General features: G+C 39.2%; 1 protein-coding gene across 10 annotated transcripts in view; it reads left to right on the top strand.

Annotated features, from left to right (window-relative positions):
- Window positions 1-19,811, top strand: part of DOCK10 (dedicator of cytokinesis 10) — a 326,872-nt gene that overhangs the window by 149,739 nt on the left and 157,322 nt on the right. For all 10 annotated transcript variants that reach the window (XM_056120910.1, XM_056120866.1, XM_056120935.1 and 7 more), the window contains exon 3: window positions 15,084-15,173. In XM_056120910.1, the coding sequence (XP_055976885.1) occupies window positions 15,084-15,173 (90 nt within the window). The remainder of the gene's footprint in view (window positions 1-15,083; window positions 15,174-19,811) is intronic.

Genomic DNA, 19,811 nt, shown 5'->3' with positions numbered 1-19,811 from the left:
GTGGGCAGTTGATACTTTCTTGCTTTTTTTCCTAAAAAGAAAGCCAAAAAAATGTATACTCAAAACATGAGCATCTTATGATAGATAAAAAGCCAGCTATACATAGACTCTGTGTTGTGAAGAGCTTTGTGCCTTATCATCCCGCAGGTCCCATTTTACAATTCCTCTCTTACATTTGGGAAAAAGTCAAGTATCTAGGTTCTGAAAGGTTAGCATTGTAGCACTGTTGTCATATTGTTCATTGATTTGCTCAAGCGGGCACCAGTAACATCTCCATTGTGAGACTTGTTCTTACTGTTTTTGGCATATCGAATATACCACAGGGAGCTTGCCAGGCTCTGCTGTGCGGGCAGGATACTCTTGATAGCTTGCTGGGCTCCCCAAGAGGGACGGAGGAATCGAACTCAGATTGGCCACATGTAAGGCAAACACCATACCCACTGTGCTCTCGCTCCATCCCTCTTAAAGTTTAGTTTTTAAAAATCATTGTTGATATGCTATTGGTTTATGGCATTAAAATTTCAGGGGTTAAGCATCACACCTCTGCATACATGGATGTGATTGTTATACAGCCATCATCAGCGTTCCTCTGGTTCCTGTTTCTTCTACCTACCAGAAAAATCCCACTACCCATTTCCCCTACTCACTTGATTTCCTTCTGATCATCACTATAGTTTTCATTGAATCAGAGAAATTTTTTTTTGCTTTTTGGGTCACACCCAGCAATGCTCGGGGGTAACTCCTGGCTTTGTACTCAGGAATTACTCCTGGTGGTGCTTGGGGGACCATATGGGATGCCGGGGATCGAACCCGGGTTGGCCACATGCAAGGTAAATGCCCTACCTGCTGTGCTATCACTCCGGCCCTGTTTTCTTTTTTCTGTGGTGCCAGAAATCAAACCCATACGAGGCATGTTCTCTACCACTTGGGCCATGTTCCTGGCCTTCATTTATACACTGTCATTTACTTCACTCTGGTTATTGATTTTTCACATGTGAATGAAGGTATACAGTAATTATCATGCATTTACTTATTTCCACTTAGCATAATCACCTCTAATTCCATCCATTTGTCTTTGGGCTATTTTGCATAATGCTACTATGAATGTATGAGTACAAATAACCTTTGGAATTACTATATACATATCCGAAGAGTTCATTTTCTTGGTCACCTTCTTGCATGGATTAATATAAAAGAATTCATGCATAAGTTAATTATTTTTTGTTCCAAGGACAAGAATAATGGAAGAATGAAGACAAGAGTGTAGGTGGGAAGAATAAGTCAGGGAATCCTTTGCTGTGGCTTAGAAATTATTGTTGTGCATTGGGAATCATGTATAGGGCCTCAAGCATGTAATATATGTGTTCTGCCATGAGTCGTGTCCCCCAATTATTTTTTGAGGTGATTGGATCATTCTGAAATGTTGGTATGGGAAATTTTATACACATATAGATGTGTTGAGGTTTGCCTGGAAAGTTCTATAATAGTGTCTACTCATGAAAATCAATAAAAAGTTAAACTTTTAAGTAAAATAGAACTGCCAGAGAAACAGTATAGAAGATAAGGTGCTTGCTTTAAATATAACTGGCCAGAGTTTGATCCTTGGCACTGCATGTGTTCCCCTAAGCACTGACAGGAATAAGTCTTGAGAAAAGAACCAGCAGTAAACCCAGAGCACAACCAAATAAGTCTACCAATACATACATAAATAAAATTGAGTATAGACAGATTTGTGGCAGGAAAAGAGAAATTTTTCCCATCTGTTTTTCACCTTTTGTAAATGCTTAATTTTAGAATATATGACACAGTTTAAGAGAATTTTATCAGAAATCTCATTTCTGTGGTTGAGCCAGGACACTGGAACCTGAGTTGCCAGGACAACATTGAACCACATTGTTTAAAATTTCACATTCTCATTTTCCTACTGGCTCGTTGATGAACTCCCTTTCTCTGTCCAACAGCATACACACAGGCACATAAACACACATAAGAGCACACATGAACAACTAGAAACTTGAGACATTGTTCCTTATGTTGTTTTATTCAAAAATGCATCCAAAGCCACTCCAAGGTACCCTGGATCAACAAGACACTGAATACAGGTAGAGGCGTTGTAATATTTGCAAAACATTCCCATGGAAATATAATATGACAGGGGCTGGAGCAATAGCACAGCGGGTAGGACATTTGCCTTGCACATGGCTGACCCAGGTTCGATTTCCAGCATCCCATTTGGTCCCCCGAGTACCGCCAGGAGTGATTCCTGAGTGCAAAGTCAGGAGTAACACCTGAGCATCTTTGGGTGTGACCCAAAAAGCAAAAAAAAAGAAAGAAAGAAAGAAAGAAAGAAAGAAAGAAAGAAAGAGAGAGAAGAAAGAAGAAAGAAAGAAAGAAAGAAAGAAAGAAAGAAAGAAAGAAAGAAAGAAAGAGAGAGAAGAAAGAAGAAAGAAAGAAAGAAAGAAAGAAAGAAAGAAAGAAAGAAAGAAAGAAAGAAAGAAAGAAAGAAATTATGACATCTTCCCATTCTCATTGAAAAATTGCTTGTCTATGGCATGACCTTTGCCATCCTTGATTATGTAATCAGAAATTCCTTATTTTCTAGATACAAACATTCCAACAAACTTACTAAATTATTTTGACTTGTATTTAGCTAAAACTCTGTGTCCTTCCCCTCACGGTCTTGAAAGTAAAGGGCTTCTGTGTTGCATTGCCATAGAGCGCCTCCAAAATCTAGTCCTGATCCTATTCTCAAAATTATGATTGTCCCTGCTATAGCTCATCCCTTCTCCCTACACTTCAGTCACCCACATTCCCATCCATGACAAAATATTAGCACAATTCTGAGCATATTGTCCTATTGGTTCTTGAACTATTTCCTTCCTTTATTCCTCCAATAAGTATGTCACATATGACAACAAGTATGAGGCATTGACCTCAGCATGGAGAAATTACTGTGTTCAAATAGAAATGGCCTTGTTTTCATGAAGCTTACCTTTTGGCCTTAAAAGGCAGACCAAAAAGAATTAAACGAATTAACCATATCATCATGATAACCATCATCATGATAAAGACCAGTTCTGTAGAAGTTAAAACAGGGCCAAATCATAGGAACTGACCAGGGGAAGGAAGTAGGACAGAACTGTGAATGACAACTCCCCAGAGGAAGTAACATATCTTTTGGTTTGGGGGTTACACCCAGCGATGCTCAGGAGTTACTCCTGGCTCTTTACAAAAATTAATTTATAACTTTACTGTAAACATTCTCCAAATTTCAATCACATCAGGATGTCTTTAAATACTGGAATACTGTCCTTCTGTATTCTGTTTTTCTGAAAGTGCTTTAGAAGCAGATCTGTTCCAGATTCTTTTTATTTTTATTTTCTTTTCAGAGGTGAATTTGTAGCCTATGATTTTTCTTCTGGCACTCAGGAATTACTCCGAGTGATGCTCAGGGGAGTATATGGGATTCTGGAAATTGAACCCTGGTTAGCCATGTGAAAGGCAAGTGCCCTACTGACTCTACAATCTCTCCAACCCCCCAGGGATGTAACATTAAGTAGAGCTCTAAACTCTCAAGGAAGGGCCATCCAGACTGAGATCTGGGTATGAAGGAGGATTTTAGGCTGAAGAACACTGTACCAAGAGATAGATGGGAGATGGAATAGAGGCGGGACCCACAATAAAGCATTTGCATCTTACTCCAAATGCAAATGGCAAGTCACTGGAGTGCTTAAAGACTGAGAGCAAATATCCCAGGGTGTGTTGTTCAAAGACTTGGCTTCTGCCAGGAGAATATACAAAAGGATGAAGAAAAGGCCTGGAGAGCAGCTGCAGAGAGCAGTTTGTCATTAGCAGATGATCAAGAGATATTTGAAACCATTTATTCCCTAACATCTGAAAATGTCTTCTGGGGAAAACAGCTACATTTCAGTTACATGAAGCCCCTGAGAAACAAAAGGGTAGTGTTGGCAACTATTACCATGTAAAGACTGTCAGCATTTGAACAAAATTGAGATGAAAGAATTTCTTTTCTACTTTACAAAGAAAGGCTGGCAAATGATGGTTGAGAGGTGAATTACTGGCTCTTTTTGTATATCCTGTAAACCAAGAATGGTTTTGACATTTTTTTAACCTTCCTGGATTGAACAAAACTGGACCAGTAGTTTTAGAAAAAAAATAATATTCAGTAATCAGTGAGAGTCATAGAAATGTTAGAGTTTGCTATCCGTATGTTTTATTTGAAGACATTGGTTCCTTTGCATTCACCTGTGGTTATTGACTGCTCTCAAGATAGAACTTCCAAGTTGAAACAGAATGGCAGGAACAGAGACAGACAGAGGTTCCTAAAACTTTACTCTGTGACCCTTTGCACAATGCAGATCCCTGCTGCGTGGTATAGAAACATCAGTTTCTTGTCTCCTCCTTCTCCAGTAAAGACCCTTCTGAACATGCCTTATGATTAGTAATTAAACCTATTCCATTAAACCCAAATGACATTTCAGGGCTGTAGTGCTTGGGCATCCTGCCCCAGTTAATCTGGCAAGAATGTCATCTCGAAGGTTCATCCTGCAGCCATGGGCCAGGATGCGATGCGTGTGTACAGCCTCTCACCCAAGGAGAGCTGAGGATGGAATGACCATTCTAACTTGCAGGCATGGCAGGATTGAAATTGGGGCGACTCCAAACTCTGCTCCTCCCCCTTCCACCCCACCAAATGCCCTTAGTTCTGTGATGCCCTAAGGATTGGAGGATCCAGCTCATGTCTGTATTTCCACGTTACTAAGGACTCACACTTGCAGAGACATGATTCATCACTGGTTTGTTTAGTCAATATTTATTCAGCACCCACGAGGTGCTGAATATAGAACATCACTTTCTTGATGAGTGAGGCTGACAAGAAAATCAAAATCTCTGTGTCGGAGAATGAATCCCAGCATGAATGGAATGGAAGGCTGACTAGGATGTTCACTGCAGCACTGTAGCTCTGCCGTCCCATTGTTCATCAATTTGCTCAAGCGGGCACCAGTAACGTTTTCATTGTGAGACTTGTCGTTACTGTTTTTGGCATATCGAATGCACCTTGGGTTGCTTGCCAGGCTCTGCCATGCAGGCAGGATACTCTCGGTAGCTTGCTGGGTGCTAGGATGTTCAATGCTAAGAAATATCAAAAACTGAGACTAATGTGACAACCCTTATAGAAGACTGTACTTCCAACAGACACCCCTCCACCCTGCTCCAAGTTTCATTTTCCTCCATCCACTCTTCTAGTTCATACCAGTAACACATTATTTTTTTTCTATGCCAAGACATGACCTTTTAACAGCCCTTCAGTCTTTCTGCTTCCTCGTTTGCCTTGATTCATTCAAAGGAAGCTTTTAGATATACAAATCAGAGCATGCCAAGTCTGCTGCTAAAACTTCTTAGTGGGGTCTCATTGCCTTCAAAATTAAGTCCAATTCCCATTGTGCCTGTCTTCTGGCTGTGACTGGCATCTGATCCAGACCCCCTAGCCCTGCTTCCCCTTGTCACTGTGCATATACCCAGCATTCTCTATGGCTTTGTACTTGTCAAGCCCATCCCCCTTTGTGAGGAGTTCTATCACTGCTACCGCTGATTCTGATTTCTAGTCATGGTTCAGGGCACACGCTACCTCTTCATAGAAGCAACTCTACTTTCCTGTGTGTTCTACTCTAGAGTAGCACCCTGTTGCTTTTCTTGATAACCCGTCTCATAAAATAGAGGGATTGGCTTGCTTCTGAAACCCTCTGCCACTTGGTTCTTGAGGTTGGAGTAAAGCTACCACAAGACAAGTCTGTCTTCTGATGTAATCATTGCCACAAGTGCAGCATTTGGCATAAGACAGATGAAAGGTGAATCTTTATTTCATAAACTCTCTTCCAGAAGCATGAAGGCTATTATTTCAGAACCCGAATTTAGTCCTTTGAGTGGTTTTAGGAACTAAATGGCCTTTTTGAAATAAAATTGGAGAATAAAGAATGAAGTAAGGAGCTTTGCCCCGTGATAAGGAGGATGGAGATGCAGATGTTACTGTCTTCTCTGGCACAACTCAACATCTGAACTCAAAAAGATAGCAGGAGGGTTACAATGCTCTGTTCTGAGGTTGGGCAAGTTCTTCCCACCTAGTTACTCCCACAGAAGCTAATTTCTTCTCTTTAAGCTTCAAAGGTCTATTTACCTACTTTCTGTTATGACACTAAAAAGAAGTCAGTTCCTGTCTGTGTCAGTGACCCAGAAATATATCTGGCTCATTGACTTTCAATAGAGATTGTTGAACATTAAATAGTCTTCCAAGTTAAAAAAATTGAAGAAGAATGTTTTTTTTACTCTTTAGTATACTAGGGAGAAACTATTTTCCTAGTGCATGGATTCAGGGACTAAAGAATCAATAAGCATTGTTATGAGCAAAGAAGATTTTTTTATTGACTAATTTATTTCCAACATAGGCACAAGTTTAAGAATTGATTTGGGCAGAGGGACAGAGTGATGGTGAAGTAGATAGGATGCTCGCCTTGCATGCAGCCAACCCAGGTTCATATCCTCAGCATCCCATATGGTCCTGGAGTACTGATAGGAGTGACCCCTGAGCACAGAGCCAGAAATAAGTGGTGAGTACTGCTGGGTATGCCCCCAAAAATTGATGGGGGGGAGTTGGATCACACCCAGCATTGCTCAGGGCTAACTCCTGGCTCTGTACTCAGGGTTCAGTCTGGCAGGGTTTGGGGACCAGATGCAGTGCCAGGGATCGAATCAGGGTCAGCAATGTACAAACCAAATGCCATGTCCTCTGTACTATCTCTCTGGTCCAAGAATTGAATTTGTTAATGTTCCTGTTTTCTCGTCTTTCTTTTTGAAGTTGGTAGTACTTGAAACTTGAGACTGAAAAATAAAGAACTTAGTGGCCTGGTTAAACCATGGCTTAGTAAGATTGGCACAGTATCCAAAAAAAGAAAATAAGAGCTAAAGAGCAATTTCAAGGGCACACTGAATCATAGTGCAGAATGATTTCATTTAAGTATAGGCTGATAACAAAATAGCAGAACAAAAAGCGAGAAAGCTGGAAATGAGTTTCTTGCTGGGCTTAAAAGATACAGAAAGCCTGAGGAGGAGTCATTTGGGCGAGGTGCAAAGACTTAAATGAAAAAGTTCACAAGTATGAAAGGTATAGCTATTGCACCGTGGGAAACCACCCAGCCCCTGTGTTTCAATACCAACAGCACAAGTACTTCTGTATTTGTTCTATTTCAATTTAGCTTCATGGCCAACCATCTCTGAGACAATTTCAACAAAGTAAAAGCAGGAAGGCCACACTTACTCTTGAAAGGTGCCATTTTCAAACCCAAAGGTCTCTGTGGCACAGTGACTATAGCCTGTCCAGAGAGGTATATGATTCTTTTATTATCCTTCCTTTAATTACCAGCTCATAACTAGTGCCCCAGTGCTTTCTTGTGTACAGTGAAGTTTTAGTTGGCTTATGATCAAATTGAGTAAACTGAACTGAGGAGATAGTAGAAGGGTGAAGGTGATTTTCATGTGACCAAAACCTGCTCAATGCCCCAGCGTCACTAAGAGTGACTCCAACAGAGCCAAGATTAAGCCCTGAGTTCAGCATCTCCCTCACCTCCCCCCTCCCAAATAAAAACCTTAAATTGTGATTTTTTGACATACCAATGGCGTGTTCTATTCATAGTGTATTTTTAGCCTTAACCACAAGGGTCATTATAAGAGAGGAAGTAGATTGACATTAATGTATTTTAAACTGAAAAATGGAAAGGTCATACATTTGTGCTTCTCTCTCTTTCTCTCTCTCTCTCACTCTCTCTCTCTCTCTCTCCCTCCCTGAAATATGGACTAGCATTTTATAAGAATCCTGATCTCTTTTTAAATCCTTAGCTTCTGAAACTGAATGCAGGCTTGTAATGACTCATATTGTTGATGTAAAGACACTGTAGTTGTAATTTTCAAGCAAAGTAACAGACTTTCTTGAGCTAGCTTATTCTAAATTATAATATTTCTATCCTTTACAAGCTAATGAAGTGAAGATTTGGGAATGCTCTTGTTCAAAGATGTGGGTAACTGTGAGAACAGAAAAACAAGAAGCACATTGACATTTTAGTATTGAGTGTCTGTCTCAAGAGCAGGCTTTTGACCAGATGTTTCTTTTTTTTAAAAATGAGGTATGCAACTTTGAGGGGAAGATTAATTCTCTGAATCTTGAAGTAAGTGATGCCTTAGAAAATTGGTACTGTAGTGAATTGGTTCTTCTGTGTTTATTTCTGTTTACTGAGAATATGTAGAGTTGCTCTGTGCCCAACTCTCTAGGGTTCTATGTCCACATAAAGATGTATTCATGAATATTTATAGAAGCATTATCCATAATAGCTATATATATCCATAGCCATATAAACAACCTTTCAGCCATAGAAAGATATTAAGTACAGATACATGCAATCTACAACCAGCATGAGACACAGGAACATTGTATATATAGCTAAGCTGCCAATTACAATTTCCTCATCTAGGATAAATTCCGTTACATGTAACATACATAACAGGCAAGTTGATGGCGAGAGAGAGAGGGAGAGAGAGAGAGAGAGGTGGGTTGTTGCCAATTACCAGGGAGAAAGAATGGGAAGGAACTAGTAGTAGACATGGAGTTTCTTTTGGCAATAATAGAAATGGTTTTTTAAAATAATGGGATGAGTGCATAACAATGTGAATATCCTTAAAACTACTTATTTCTACTTTAAAATGGTATGATATGTTAATAATATCTTTACAATGCTGTATTTTAAAAATTCTAAGTATTAGAACTGGCATAGTGAGCAAAAATGGGGTATTACCAAATTATTAAAATACATAGACTCTATGGATATGTCTCCATGTTTGATTAGGCTAAATGAGAATAACTGGCCACCATGGGGAACTTTTCAGTATTTATACATCTGCTTTAGAGTTTCTGTTCAGCACAGCAAGAAGGTCCCTCCCCTTTAAAAAACCACAATGATGATAATACAGTGTCTTGTGTATTTAAAATAAAATCAGCATCCCAGTGAATATAATAATAAGCGCAATGTATAATTGTCTGCTGTGATAGAGTAGAAGGCAATCTCTGTATCTTAATCTGAGAAATTTAGCTGAAGATCAGCCTTAAACCTGTGCTTAGGCTGGATTTAACTGTTCTCTTGACTTTTTTGAGCCCCCTCTGATTGATTACTATAAACACCATCCTTTATGTTCTTTGTATTTGAGCAGCTGGAATCTACAGTACTGTCCAACAAAGCTTTTCTTAGCCCCTGGCTAGATGCAGAATTTTTTTTTTATATTTTAGACTTTGACAGTGGCCAACTAAGAAATGACCTCCTGTGCTGGGAATGAAATCTTCCTCTGTCTCTGTAGTTAGCAGGTTGGTGGTATGACAAGGCCACAGAGGCTTCCCACCACAGAGCTGGAGGAAGCAGAAAGAGGCATGACTGTAAGTAAAGCTGCTTGACTCTAGGGACCTGAAATCACCAACACAGACTTGCAGCTTTGTTTTGGTAAATCAAATGATGATTTTTATTTCCAGTGCCTCTGGACAACAACCCCCTTCTACATCTCTACCACGGAATGAGGAGGTCGGCAGAGCTCCCGTGCAGCTCCATTTCAGTCTATTGAGCTCTACTAATTGCTGACCAGAGCATTTATAAAAGAGAACAGGAAGTCTGTTGTGGCCAAGGCAATTTGTAGTGGTCTGAAAGCATCTAATTCTCAGAAAAGAAATTCTTTGTAACCACATTAATCCCCTCAACAAATATGACTGTGTGCCTTTCTTCTTAGTTGATCAATTTATTTTTGCTTCAATGAAGACATATTAAAGAAAATATAAATAAGTAGAAGCACCACAGTTCTTCAATTCTTTTTTGTAGGTCTTCTCCTTTTCCAGGCTAGTTGTCCAGTATTACAGCAAAATATAATTAACATCAAGGTCACACTGAAGGCACTCTTTGTATATGTTTTCCCTCTTTTGGGTTTTGTGTATTCTGCACAAAGTATCATGCATGCTGAAAAAGAATGCTTCCATTTTTTTATCACATCGTTTCATGGATAAATTATCTCAGTTATCTTATTTAGAAATAATAAGATAAATAGGGGCTGGAGTGATAGTATAGTGGCTAGGGTGTTTGCCTTGCATATGGCCGACCCAGGTTCAATTCCTCCATCCTTATTGGAGAGCCCAGCAAGCTACCGAGAGCATCCCGCCACTCGGCAGAGCCCGGAAGCTTCCAGTGGCGTATTCGATATGCCAAAAACAGTAACAAGTCTCACAATGAAGACGATACTGGTGCCCGCTCGAGCAAATCCAAGAACAACAGGAGGACAGTGCTACAGTGCTATTTTATTTAGATCTGGTCACAGGTGTAGGTTATCAGGAATCAGTCTTCACAAACTTGAATTCAATTTTATGATACCTATTTCAGTGAAGGGCTGGAGTGATAGCACAGCGGGAGGGCATTTGCCTTGCGTGCAGCCGGCCGGGGGAACCGGGTTCAATTCCTCCACCCCTCTCGGAGAGCCCGGCAAGCTACTGAGAGTATCTCACCCACATGGCAAAGCGTATTCAATATGCCAAACACAGGAACAAGTCTCAAAGTGGAGACGTGACTGGGCCCGTTTGAGCAAATCAATGAATAACGGGAGGACCGTGACCATGACTTCAGTGAAATTCCATACTTTTCTCCTAGTTTGTAAGCACTGGGGCAATCGCCATCTTTATGACATCACAAATCATCAGGTGGCCACATAATTATTACTATTGAAAACATGGTCTCACATTTCAGAAACTTCTCAAAAAAGAAATCAGCTTCTTACACCAACTCAGTAATCTTTTTTGCTGTCTCTAATAGATAGTGATCTTATGGTTATGATATAATGAGGCAAGAATCTTAAAAATCATGGACTTGTTACTCTACTTTTTATCAAACTAAGAGTATTTTACAGCAACTGTTTTTAAGTGAAAAAATTTAATAGGAGACTATAGTGTATAATGAAAAATAGGAATTTTTTGTATAAAATTTTATATTAAAATAGGGACACTCCTTCACTGTTGGTGGGAATGCCAACTGGTTCAGCCCTTTTGGAAAACAGTATGGACGATTCTCAAAAAAATAAAAATTGAGGAGGTTGGAGCAATAGCACAGTGGGTAGGGCGTTTGTCTTGCACGCGGCCAACCCGGGTTCGATTCCCAGCATCCCATATGGTCCCCTGAGCACCGCCAGGGGTGACTCCTGAGTGCAGAACCAGGAGTAACCCCTGTGCATCGGCCAGGTGTGACCCCAAAAGCAAAAAAAAAATTAAAAATTGAGCTCCCATTTGATCCAGCAATACCACTTCTGGGAATATATCCCAGAGAGGCAAAAAAGTATAGTCGAAGTGACATCTGCAATTGTTTGTTCATTACAGCACTCTTTACAATAGCCAGAATCTGGAAAAAACCTGAGTGCCCAGGAACAGATGACTGGTTAAAGAAACTTTGGAACATTTACACAATGGAGTACTATGTAGCTGTTAGAAAAGAAGAAGTCATGAAATTTATATACAAGTGGTACAACATGGAAAGTATCATGCTAAGCGAAATGACTCAGAAAGAAAGGAATAGACATAGAAAGATTGCATTCATCTGGGGAACATAAAGTAACAAAATAGGAGACTAACACCCAAGAATGGCCGAGATTAGTACCAGGAATTTTACTCCATGGCTTGGAGGCCAGCCGCACATGCTAGGGGAAAGGCAGCTCACATAGAGAAGGGAGCACCAAGTGAAGGGTGTTGGGAGGATCCTCCCAGGATGGGAGAAGCATGCTGAAAGTACACTGTAGACCAAACATGATTGTCACCCATTGCCTCTTTTGCAAACCACAACACCCAATAAGAGAGAGAGAACAAAAGGGAGTGCCCTGCCACAGAGACAGGGTGGGATGGGGGGGATGGGGGGTGGAAGGGATACTGGGATCTGTGGTGGTGGGAAATAGGCACTGGTGGAGGGATGGGTATTCCATCATTGTATAATTGAAACCCAAGCACAAAAATGTGTAAGTCTGCAACTGTACCTCATGATGTCTCACTATTAAAAATTTTTTTTAAAAAGCGGACAAATGATAGAATTTTATTGAAGTTAGAGTTCAAAATACTTAACCTTACCAGTGGACTATAGGATATAATGTTCCCTGGAAACCAAGCAAGTGACATTGTGCAGCTGTTAATTGTCTGTCCAAACAGGATATGTTATCCCCAAATGGCTGAAATCCAGTAATAATCCAAACCTCAATTTAGGCATAGATTGTAATCATCTACTCCAAGCTTTCAATGAAGTTTATTTACTTTTTAATTTAGCATAAATAGAAAAAAAATGGAGTAACTTGAGAGAAGAAACCCCAAAGGAATCCACTATGTAAAATCTAAATAATGCTAAGTCCTAAGCTGACCCTGTCAACTTCAGTGCCAGTAATGGCTCCCTGGGCTCACAACACACAGTTGGCTGGAATCAGTAGCCCCAAGTTTCTAAGTACTTCACCCAACTTCCTGTACAAGTATGTTCAAATCTATCGCTAAGATAAGACAGGCACTAATTTCACCCTATGATGTACCTTGAACCTAGTTCTTTCCCTGTTATTTTATTCATATTACATTCATTCTCTCTTTCATGATATTCAAGTCTCATAGTCCCTAGGACACACACACCTGCACATGCATGCTCTTAGACACACCACTCCTGCATATATATCCCTGGACATATACACAATCATAAACCATACTTACATGTACAATATAATACAGCATATCCTTGTACACACATTCTCATACCAGACACCTTATACACATCATACACTCTGTGTATACTCACTTATACATACACACTCATAAAATACACCCCTTCACACATGCTCATACCGACACAATTATACACTTATACATGTTCACAGAGAATGTAGATGTATACATACATATGCATTTCACAAATAGATACAGAAAAACATACTTCACTATCACTACATCATTGTCATCCTGTTGTTCATCGATTTCCTTGAACAGACACCAGTAATGTCTCCATTCTTCCTAGCCCTGAGATTTTAGCTAGTGCTACATTGGAGGCTCCTTCATGGTCAGGGGAATGAGACCCATCATTGTTACTGGGTTTTGGCATATTGAATATGTCATGGGGAACTTGCCAGACTCTGCTGTGCGGCCACGATATACTCAGTAGCCTTATAGTTAGTTATACACATTCAACATTCAACAGTGAGAATTTAGGAAGCAATATGCACTCATCCAATATGCAGGTCAAAGTTTTAAGCTAATGAAATTTACATCAAGAATGAAGAAAGAGGGAGATTTGGAGAGATTTGAGTCCAGGATTGGAAGAAAAAAATGTTGCCTTTGGTGAGTTTTCAGAAACAGCTGTAAGCTCAGGAGACAATACTCAATTTCCTTTCTTACCCATCTTCTCCAAAATAATAGAGGCAGTTTTGAGTCTCAACTGTTCCATTAATTTCAAAAAATTCATCTGGAATAAATCCAATGAATTTCAGTCTGTCCTTTAGAAACCGAATGTCTTTTGTGAGTTTGGAGTTTGGGGATGTGCAAAATAAAATATCCCAACTGTAGGTCAAATGGATGACAACAGACTCTACAGCATCCCTGTAACCACCAAAGGATCAGACTAAAGTAAGTTGATGCCTATGATGGACTGTGAGGAATCTCATTCCTCCCCACTCCCCCTGCTTGATATAGCTAAAGATTGATAAATAGAAACAACCTATCTGGACTGGGAGAGGACACAGTGGTCAGGGGTACATACTGTGTATACATAGGACCCCAGTTTCGTCCTCAGCACTGGAGGACTTCAGATCACTCTCAGAGATCAAACTGCACCACATTGTCAGATCTGAGTATTTAATAGTCCAGCCCTGTTAACTGAATATTATTGGGACTAGACATGAGGGCCCCTAAGCACTGCTAAAAGTACCCTGCCAAAATAATTCATAAATAAATAAGGGAAAAACTATGAAAGTCTATTCCAGGTGTTTCCAGAGAAGCTTTATCCTTTAATTTTATGTTTATTCCGTTTATAGGAAGTTGATTCGTTGGCACTGACATTGAAAATATCATTCACAGTATTATTAACCATAGGTTAGAATAATGATGATTTTCTGTGTTTTCCCAGATTTTAAGTGTATTTAAGCATTAAAAATTTCACCAAGAAAAGATTTGCTCAAATAGAAAATAAATTACCTAGTGTCTGCCCCTGGCAGGCAGGCTTGAAAGCTGGTGGGAAAATTCGAGCAAACTATAATGCCCAAAATTAGAGAGTATTGGAGAAATTGTCTACCATAGGGGCAGGATCAGGACTTGGCACAGGGGTGCAATACTGGGGACATTGGTGGTGGAAAATGTGCACTGGTGGAGGGATGGGTGCTTCATCATTGTATGGCTAAAACTCAAACATGAAAGCTTTGTAACTGTATCTCATGGTGATTCAATAAAAAAAATTGCTCATTAAAGAAAAATTCACCAAGAAAACATACCAATAGAAAAGACTGGTGAAATGAAAAAATGGCCAAAATTTTATTTCTATAGAAAAGAAAATAGAATTGCAATACTGCTAATAGTGATGATCAAAATAAGCTTTCCTTATACACCAAACCATAATGCCCAAAAGGAGAGAGAGAGAGAGAGAGAGAGAGAGAGAGAGAGAGAGAGAGGGAGGTGTCTGCTATAGAGGCAGGCAGGGGTGAGGGTGGCAGGAGGGATACTGGGATACTGGGAAGCTGGTGCTGGGAAATGTACACTGGTAGGAAGATGTGTGTTGGAACTCTGAATGACGGAAAACCTAATCATGACAGCTTTGTACATCACAGTGATTCAATAAAAAATCTTTTTTAAAAATAAGGTTTATGGAAACTCTTCTGTATTCTCATCCTGAAAAGCCAAGATTTATAACACTTTCCTACTGTATTTTTGGTGTAGTTCTTCAATCAGTTCTTCTACATCAGAGGTCTAATTTCTTTCTATTTGTTCCTCTCAGACTGCCACAGTGTCCTGGGATATCCGAACATTATACTCAACAGTACCTGAGGATGCGGAGTGCAAAGCAGAAAATCTACTGGTAAAAGAGGTAAGTGTGATGTTTTCAGTCCTTTATATCACGAAGTTTTGCTTTCTCCTAGGTTGTTCTTTATATAACTTACTCCTCCTCCTCCTCCTCCTCCTCCTCCTCCTCCTCCTCCTACTACTACTACTACTACTACTACTACTACTACTACTATCTTCCTCTGTTTTTCTACTTTTTCTTCATTAAGTTGTTTATTGTTGAAGTAATATCGTACTATAATATCGTGTGCAACCAGGAGTGCATGAATATAGTTCCAATATGATGATTAGTTGGTCTTTCAGATTTCATCATCTGTAAATGTTTTCACTTTTCCTGATATTTTTCTTCCATTATCTGATTCCTAGTCAAGTGTTGGATATTTCTTTCTTGTTTTGACTTCTCATTGAGTAAAGATGTGTAATGGGCAGGAGCGATAGCACAGCGGGTAGGGCGTTCGCCTTACAAGCGGCCAACATGGCAAACCCGAGTTCGATTCCTCCGCCCCTCTCGGAGAGCCCGGCAAGCTACCGAGAGTATTCGATATGCCAGACACAGTAACAACAAAGTCTCCAATGGAGACGTTACTGGGCCCGCTCGAGCAAATCGACGATCAACGGGAGGGCCTTTTTACCTTTACAATAGTAGAAACACTTTATTTTTGTATGTAGTCTGAGTAATCGAGAAGACCACAATGTGAGAATTCTGAATAATCATTTTTGTTTTAAGAGATATATTGGTTTCAAGAAATCCTGATGGGCTCCAAGGCCAGAGAAAACAGGGGCCGGGAGGATTGGTCAATGAATGGAAGGTTGCCACAAGTTTGTGTGGGTCAGAAGGTAATTAGGGCAGGACCAGTATGACAATATGACAATAATAGTTGGAAATGATCATTCTAGACAAGAACTGAGTATTGAAAGTAATTGAAAGTAGGTAAAGGGATATCCATGATAACTTTTCAGTATCTATTGAAAAACTAAAAGAAAGAAGAGAGAGAGAAAGGAGAGAGAGAGAGAGAGAGAGAGAGAGAGAGAGAATTGCCTGCCATAGAGGCAGAGGTGAGTGATGGGGTGCATGATAGGAGGGAAACTGGAAATATTTTTGGTGGGAAATGTACACTGGTGAAGGGATGGGTGTTGGAACATTATATGACTAAAACCCAATCATGAACTGCATCTCACTGTGATTCGATTAAAAAATAAATAATTTTTTTAAGTTTTTTTAAAGTTTTTGTTTTTTAGACATATGTTGTTTCAATAAATACTCATGGTAAAACAACCTTAAGGAGCTGATGTTTGAAAAATGTGCTAGGACAGCATCTATTTGCATATAATTGGTATAGGAGAGTTCTATAAAACTGTTCTTCTGAGGAGACTACAGACTAATCTATGGCAGAGATTGGGCACATAATAGCTACTTATCAGATCTTTATTAAATGAATAAATAAAGCCATAAAATGCAATGATACAATGATAAAATTTAGTCCCACAGTAAACTGTAAATAGTAGAATCTAAAATACAGCCTTGAATCCTAAGAAAGTAAAATATCTCAAATAGAATTTAATTAAAGCTACATCCCACTGCAAAATCCTTTCTCAAGTCTTAATTATATTTATTTAAAATAAGCCAATTCTCTCTCTTAATGTATATGTTAACACTAATATAGTTAATTTGACATGTGGTTATAGTAATAAATCAAAATTATAAATTTAACTGAATTTCTTTCATTTTCATTATTTCCTACTCACTTTCCAAAGTTTACTTAAAATTATACTACCTTCTAAATGGATTCAGATTCAGGTAGCACAACATATATGAGTATAATATTTTCCTCTTACCAGTAAAAATAATGTAGTAGCAATACCATGATATGTTGCTTACAGTAGTAATTGAGGAAGTTTTGATATCTAGTACAAAAGACTGCTTAATAAAAGAGAGAGAGAGAGAGAGAGATTTGTCTGAGTGTTTTATTTACAAGAAAAAAAAATCTGGAAAACAAACAGGCACCTAAGAATGTAAAAATACATGCCAAACACAGTAACAACAAAGTCTCCAATGGAAACGTTACTGGGCCCGCTCGAGCAAATTGATGATCAACAGGAGGGCCTTTACCTTTACCTTTAACTTAGAACATATTTTAAATATGTATGGTATTACTTATTAAATAGAAATGTTTAACACAATTTTTCTTTGTTCTTTTTTTGAATATTATTCATTCTTTGGTTACTGGAGAGACAATATCCAAGGGTTGGGAACTTGCCTTGCTCATAGTCAACCAAGGTGTGATTCCATGTACCCCAAATGGTTCCTTGAGTCTCACCAGGAGTGATCACTGAGTGCAGAGCCAGGAGTAAGTCCAGACAAAAACCAAATAAAATATTGTTCTTTCTTCATAAAGGTTTTTAAACTTATTGAAATGTTCACTTATGTTACATAGAGGTTTATTGAAAATGTAAGTGGAATTTCTAAAATTTATTTTCTTCTATTCCTGTCCATTATTTTTTTTTCAGATTATTTATTTAGAGGGTGTTGCATCACACCCAGTCATGTTCAGGGGTTAATCCTACTCTGTGCTCAAGAACTACTTCTGGGGGCTGGAGGGATAGCACAGCAGGGAAGGTATTTGCCCTGTACGCGGCCGACCCGGGTTTAATTCCCAGCATCCCATATGGTCCCCCGAGCACCGCCAAGAGTAATTTCTGAGTGCATGAGCCAGGAATAACCCCTGTGCAATGTTGGGTGTGATCCAAGAAGCAAAAAAAGAAAGAATTACTCCTGGTGGTGCTTGGATTACCATACAGGATGCAGGGATCAAACTCCAACAGCTGCATACAAGGCAAACACCCAACCACAGACTTTTATTCCAACCCCTCAATGCTATATTTTGAGCCATTGTTTTTCTAAATATGTGTATTTAGATTGCTAAACTTTCTCTTCCTAATAGTTTTTTGTTTGTTTGTTTCTGGTGTACCATGTCACCTACAAATAATAAAACACTTTTCCTTTTTTTTTCATTTCTTTTTGGGTCACACCCAGCATTGCACAGGGTTTACTCCTGGCTCTGCACTCAGGAATTACCCCTGGCAGTGCTCAGGGGACCATATGGGATGCTAGGAATCGAACCCAGGTCGGCCGTGTGCAAGGCAAACACCCTACCCGCTGTGCTATCGTTCCAGCCCCCAAACACTTCTATTTTAATTATATATTTTTCTTAAATTTTTGTCTTAACTTCTCCAATACAATTAAAACAAGGTTGATTGATAATTCTAGTATCAATCATCCTAGCATTCTTTTTTTTACAGGGCTCTTTTATTTTAATCTTTGATACTTCTTGAAGTTTGATGTCCTTTGACAATTACTGGCATGAAATAAATGTCTGATACGGGTCTTTCATGGTTTCTGCAGTGCATGTAAAGATTGACTACCTTATCTTAGAAAATTTACACTTTAATGCATTGGTTAATAGCTCTTCTGCTTGACTTTTACACTGTAGTAAAATCAATAGATATTATTCTGTTGATCAATAAATGTATTTCAACTATATACTCATTTCTTCAAGTTAGTTGAGTACATTGCCTTAGTACTCTTTTGCATTAAAATTCTTGTATTTGATCTTTAAGTTTTACATGTATATTTGTAAATTATTTGTAAATTAAATTTATCTATTGCTTTTTCCTTTGGCACTGGAAAAATGTTAGCTTTAGAAATAAATTTGCACTGTCACTGTCACTGTCCTCCCATTGTTCATCGATTTGCTCGAGCGGGCCCAGTAACATCTCCATCGTGAGACTTGTTGTTACTGTGTTTGTCATGTCAAATACATCAGGGGAACTTGCCAGCCTTTGCTGATCTCGGTAGCTTGCCAGACTCTCTGAGAGGGGTGGAGGAATTGAACTCGGGTTGGCCATGTTGGCTGCGTGCAAGGCAAACACCCTACCCGCTGTGCTATCGCTCCAGCTCGGACTAACCACTTATATCAGTAAAATGATACAATATCTAGAAACATATCCAATTTCATAGGGTTAGTTAAATACTATGGTAAATGTGACTTTTCAAGTTCTCTTATGAAGTCTGGGCAATTTATTATATACTGTTTAGATATTTATCTTTGAGAAAATTATTTAGATCTTATCTGATGCTACATACAAAAATTAATTCTAGATGAATAAGAAATGTTTTAAAAATAAAGTAGGGCGTCTGCCTTGCACGCAGCCAACATGGCTGACCCGAGTTCGATTCCTCTGCCCCTCTCGGAGAGCCCGGCAAGCTACCGAGAGTATTCGATATGCCAGACACAGTAACAACAAAGTCTCCAATGGAGACGTTACTGGGCCCGCTCGAGCAAATCGATGACCGCTCGAGCAAACATAGTAAGCTATTTTAAAGAAAAAAATTTGGGGGGGATGTTGACAAACTAAAACACCTCCAAACTTTCATATGTTTATAGTTGAATGGTATCAGAAATAAAGCTAAGGAAGTTATTTGAGAAATTATTAGTAACACATTGCATCTTTTGCACTCTCCCATGTATTCATACTCCAAATGTTCAAAAATCTTGCTAATTAATACACTATCACACTGTCACACTGTCCTCCCATTGTTCATCGATTTGCTCGAGCGGGCCCAGTAACGTCTCATTTTGAGACGTGTTGTTTTAACCCGAGA

The sequence above is a fragment of the Sorex fumeus genome, unplaced genomic scaffold (genome assembly GCF_029834395.1).
Source record: "Sorex fumeus unplaced genomic scaffold, SorFum_2.1 ptg000005l, whole genome shotgun sequence".
Classification (NCBI taxonomy): Eukaryota; Metazoa; Chordata; class Mammalia; order Eulipotyphla; family Soricidae; genus Sorex; species Sorex fumeus.
Note: the sequence above shows the minus strand (reverse complement) of the source record. Positions and strands in the feature narration are given on the sequence as shown.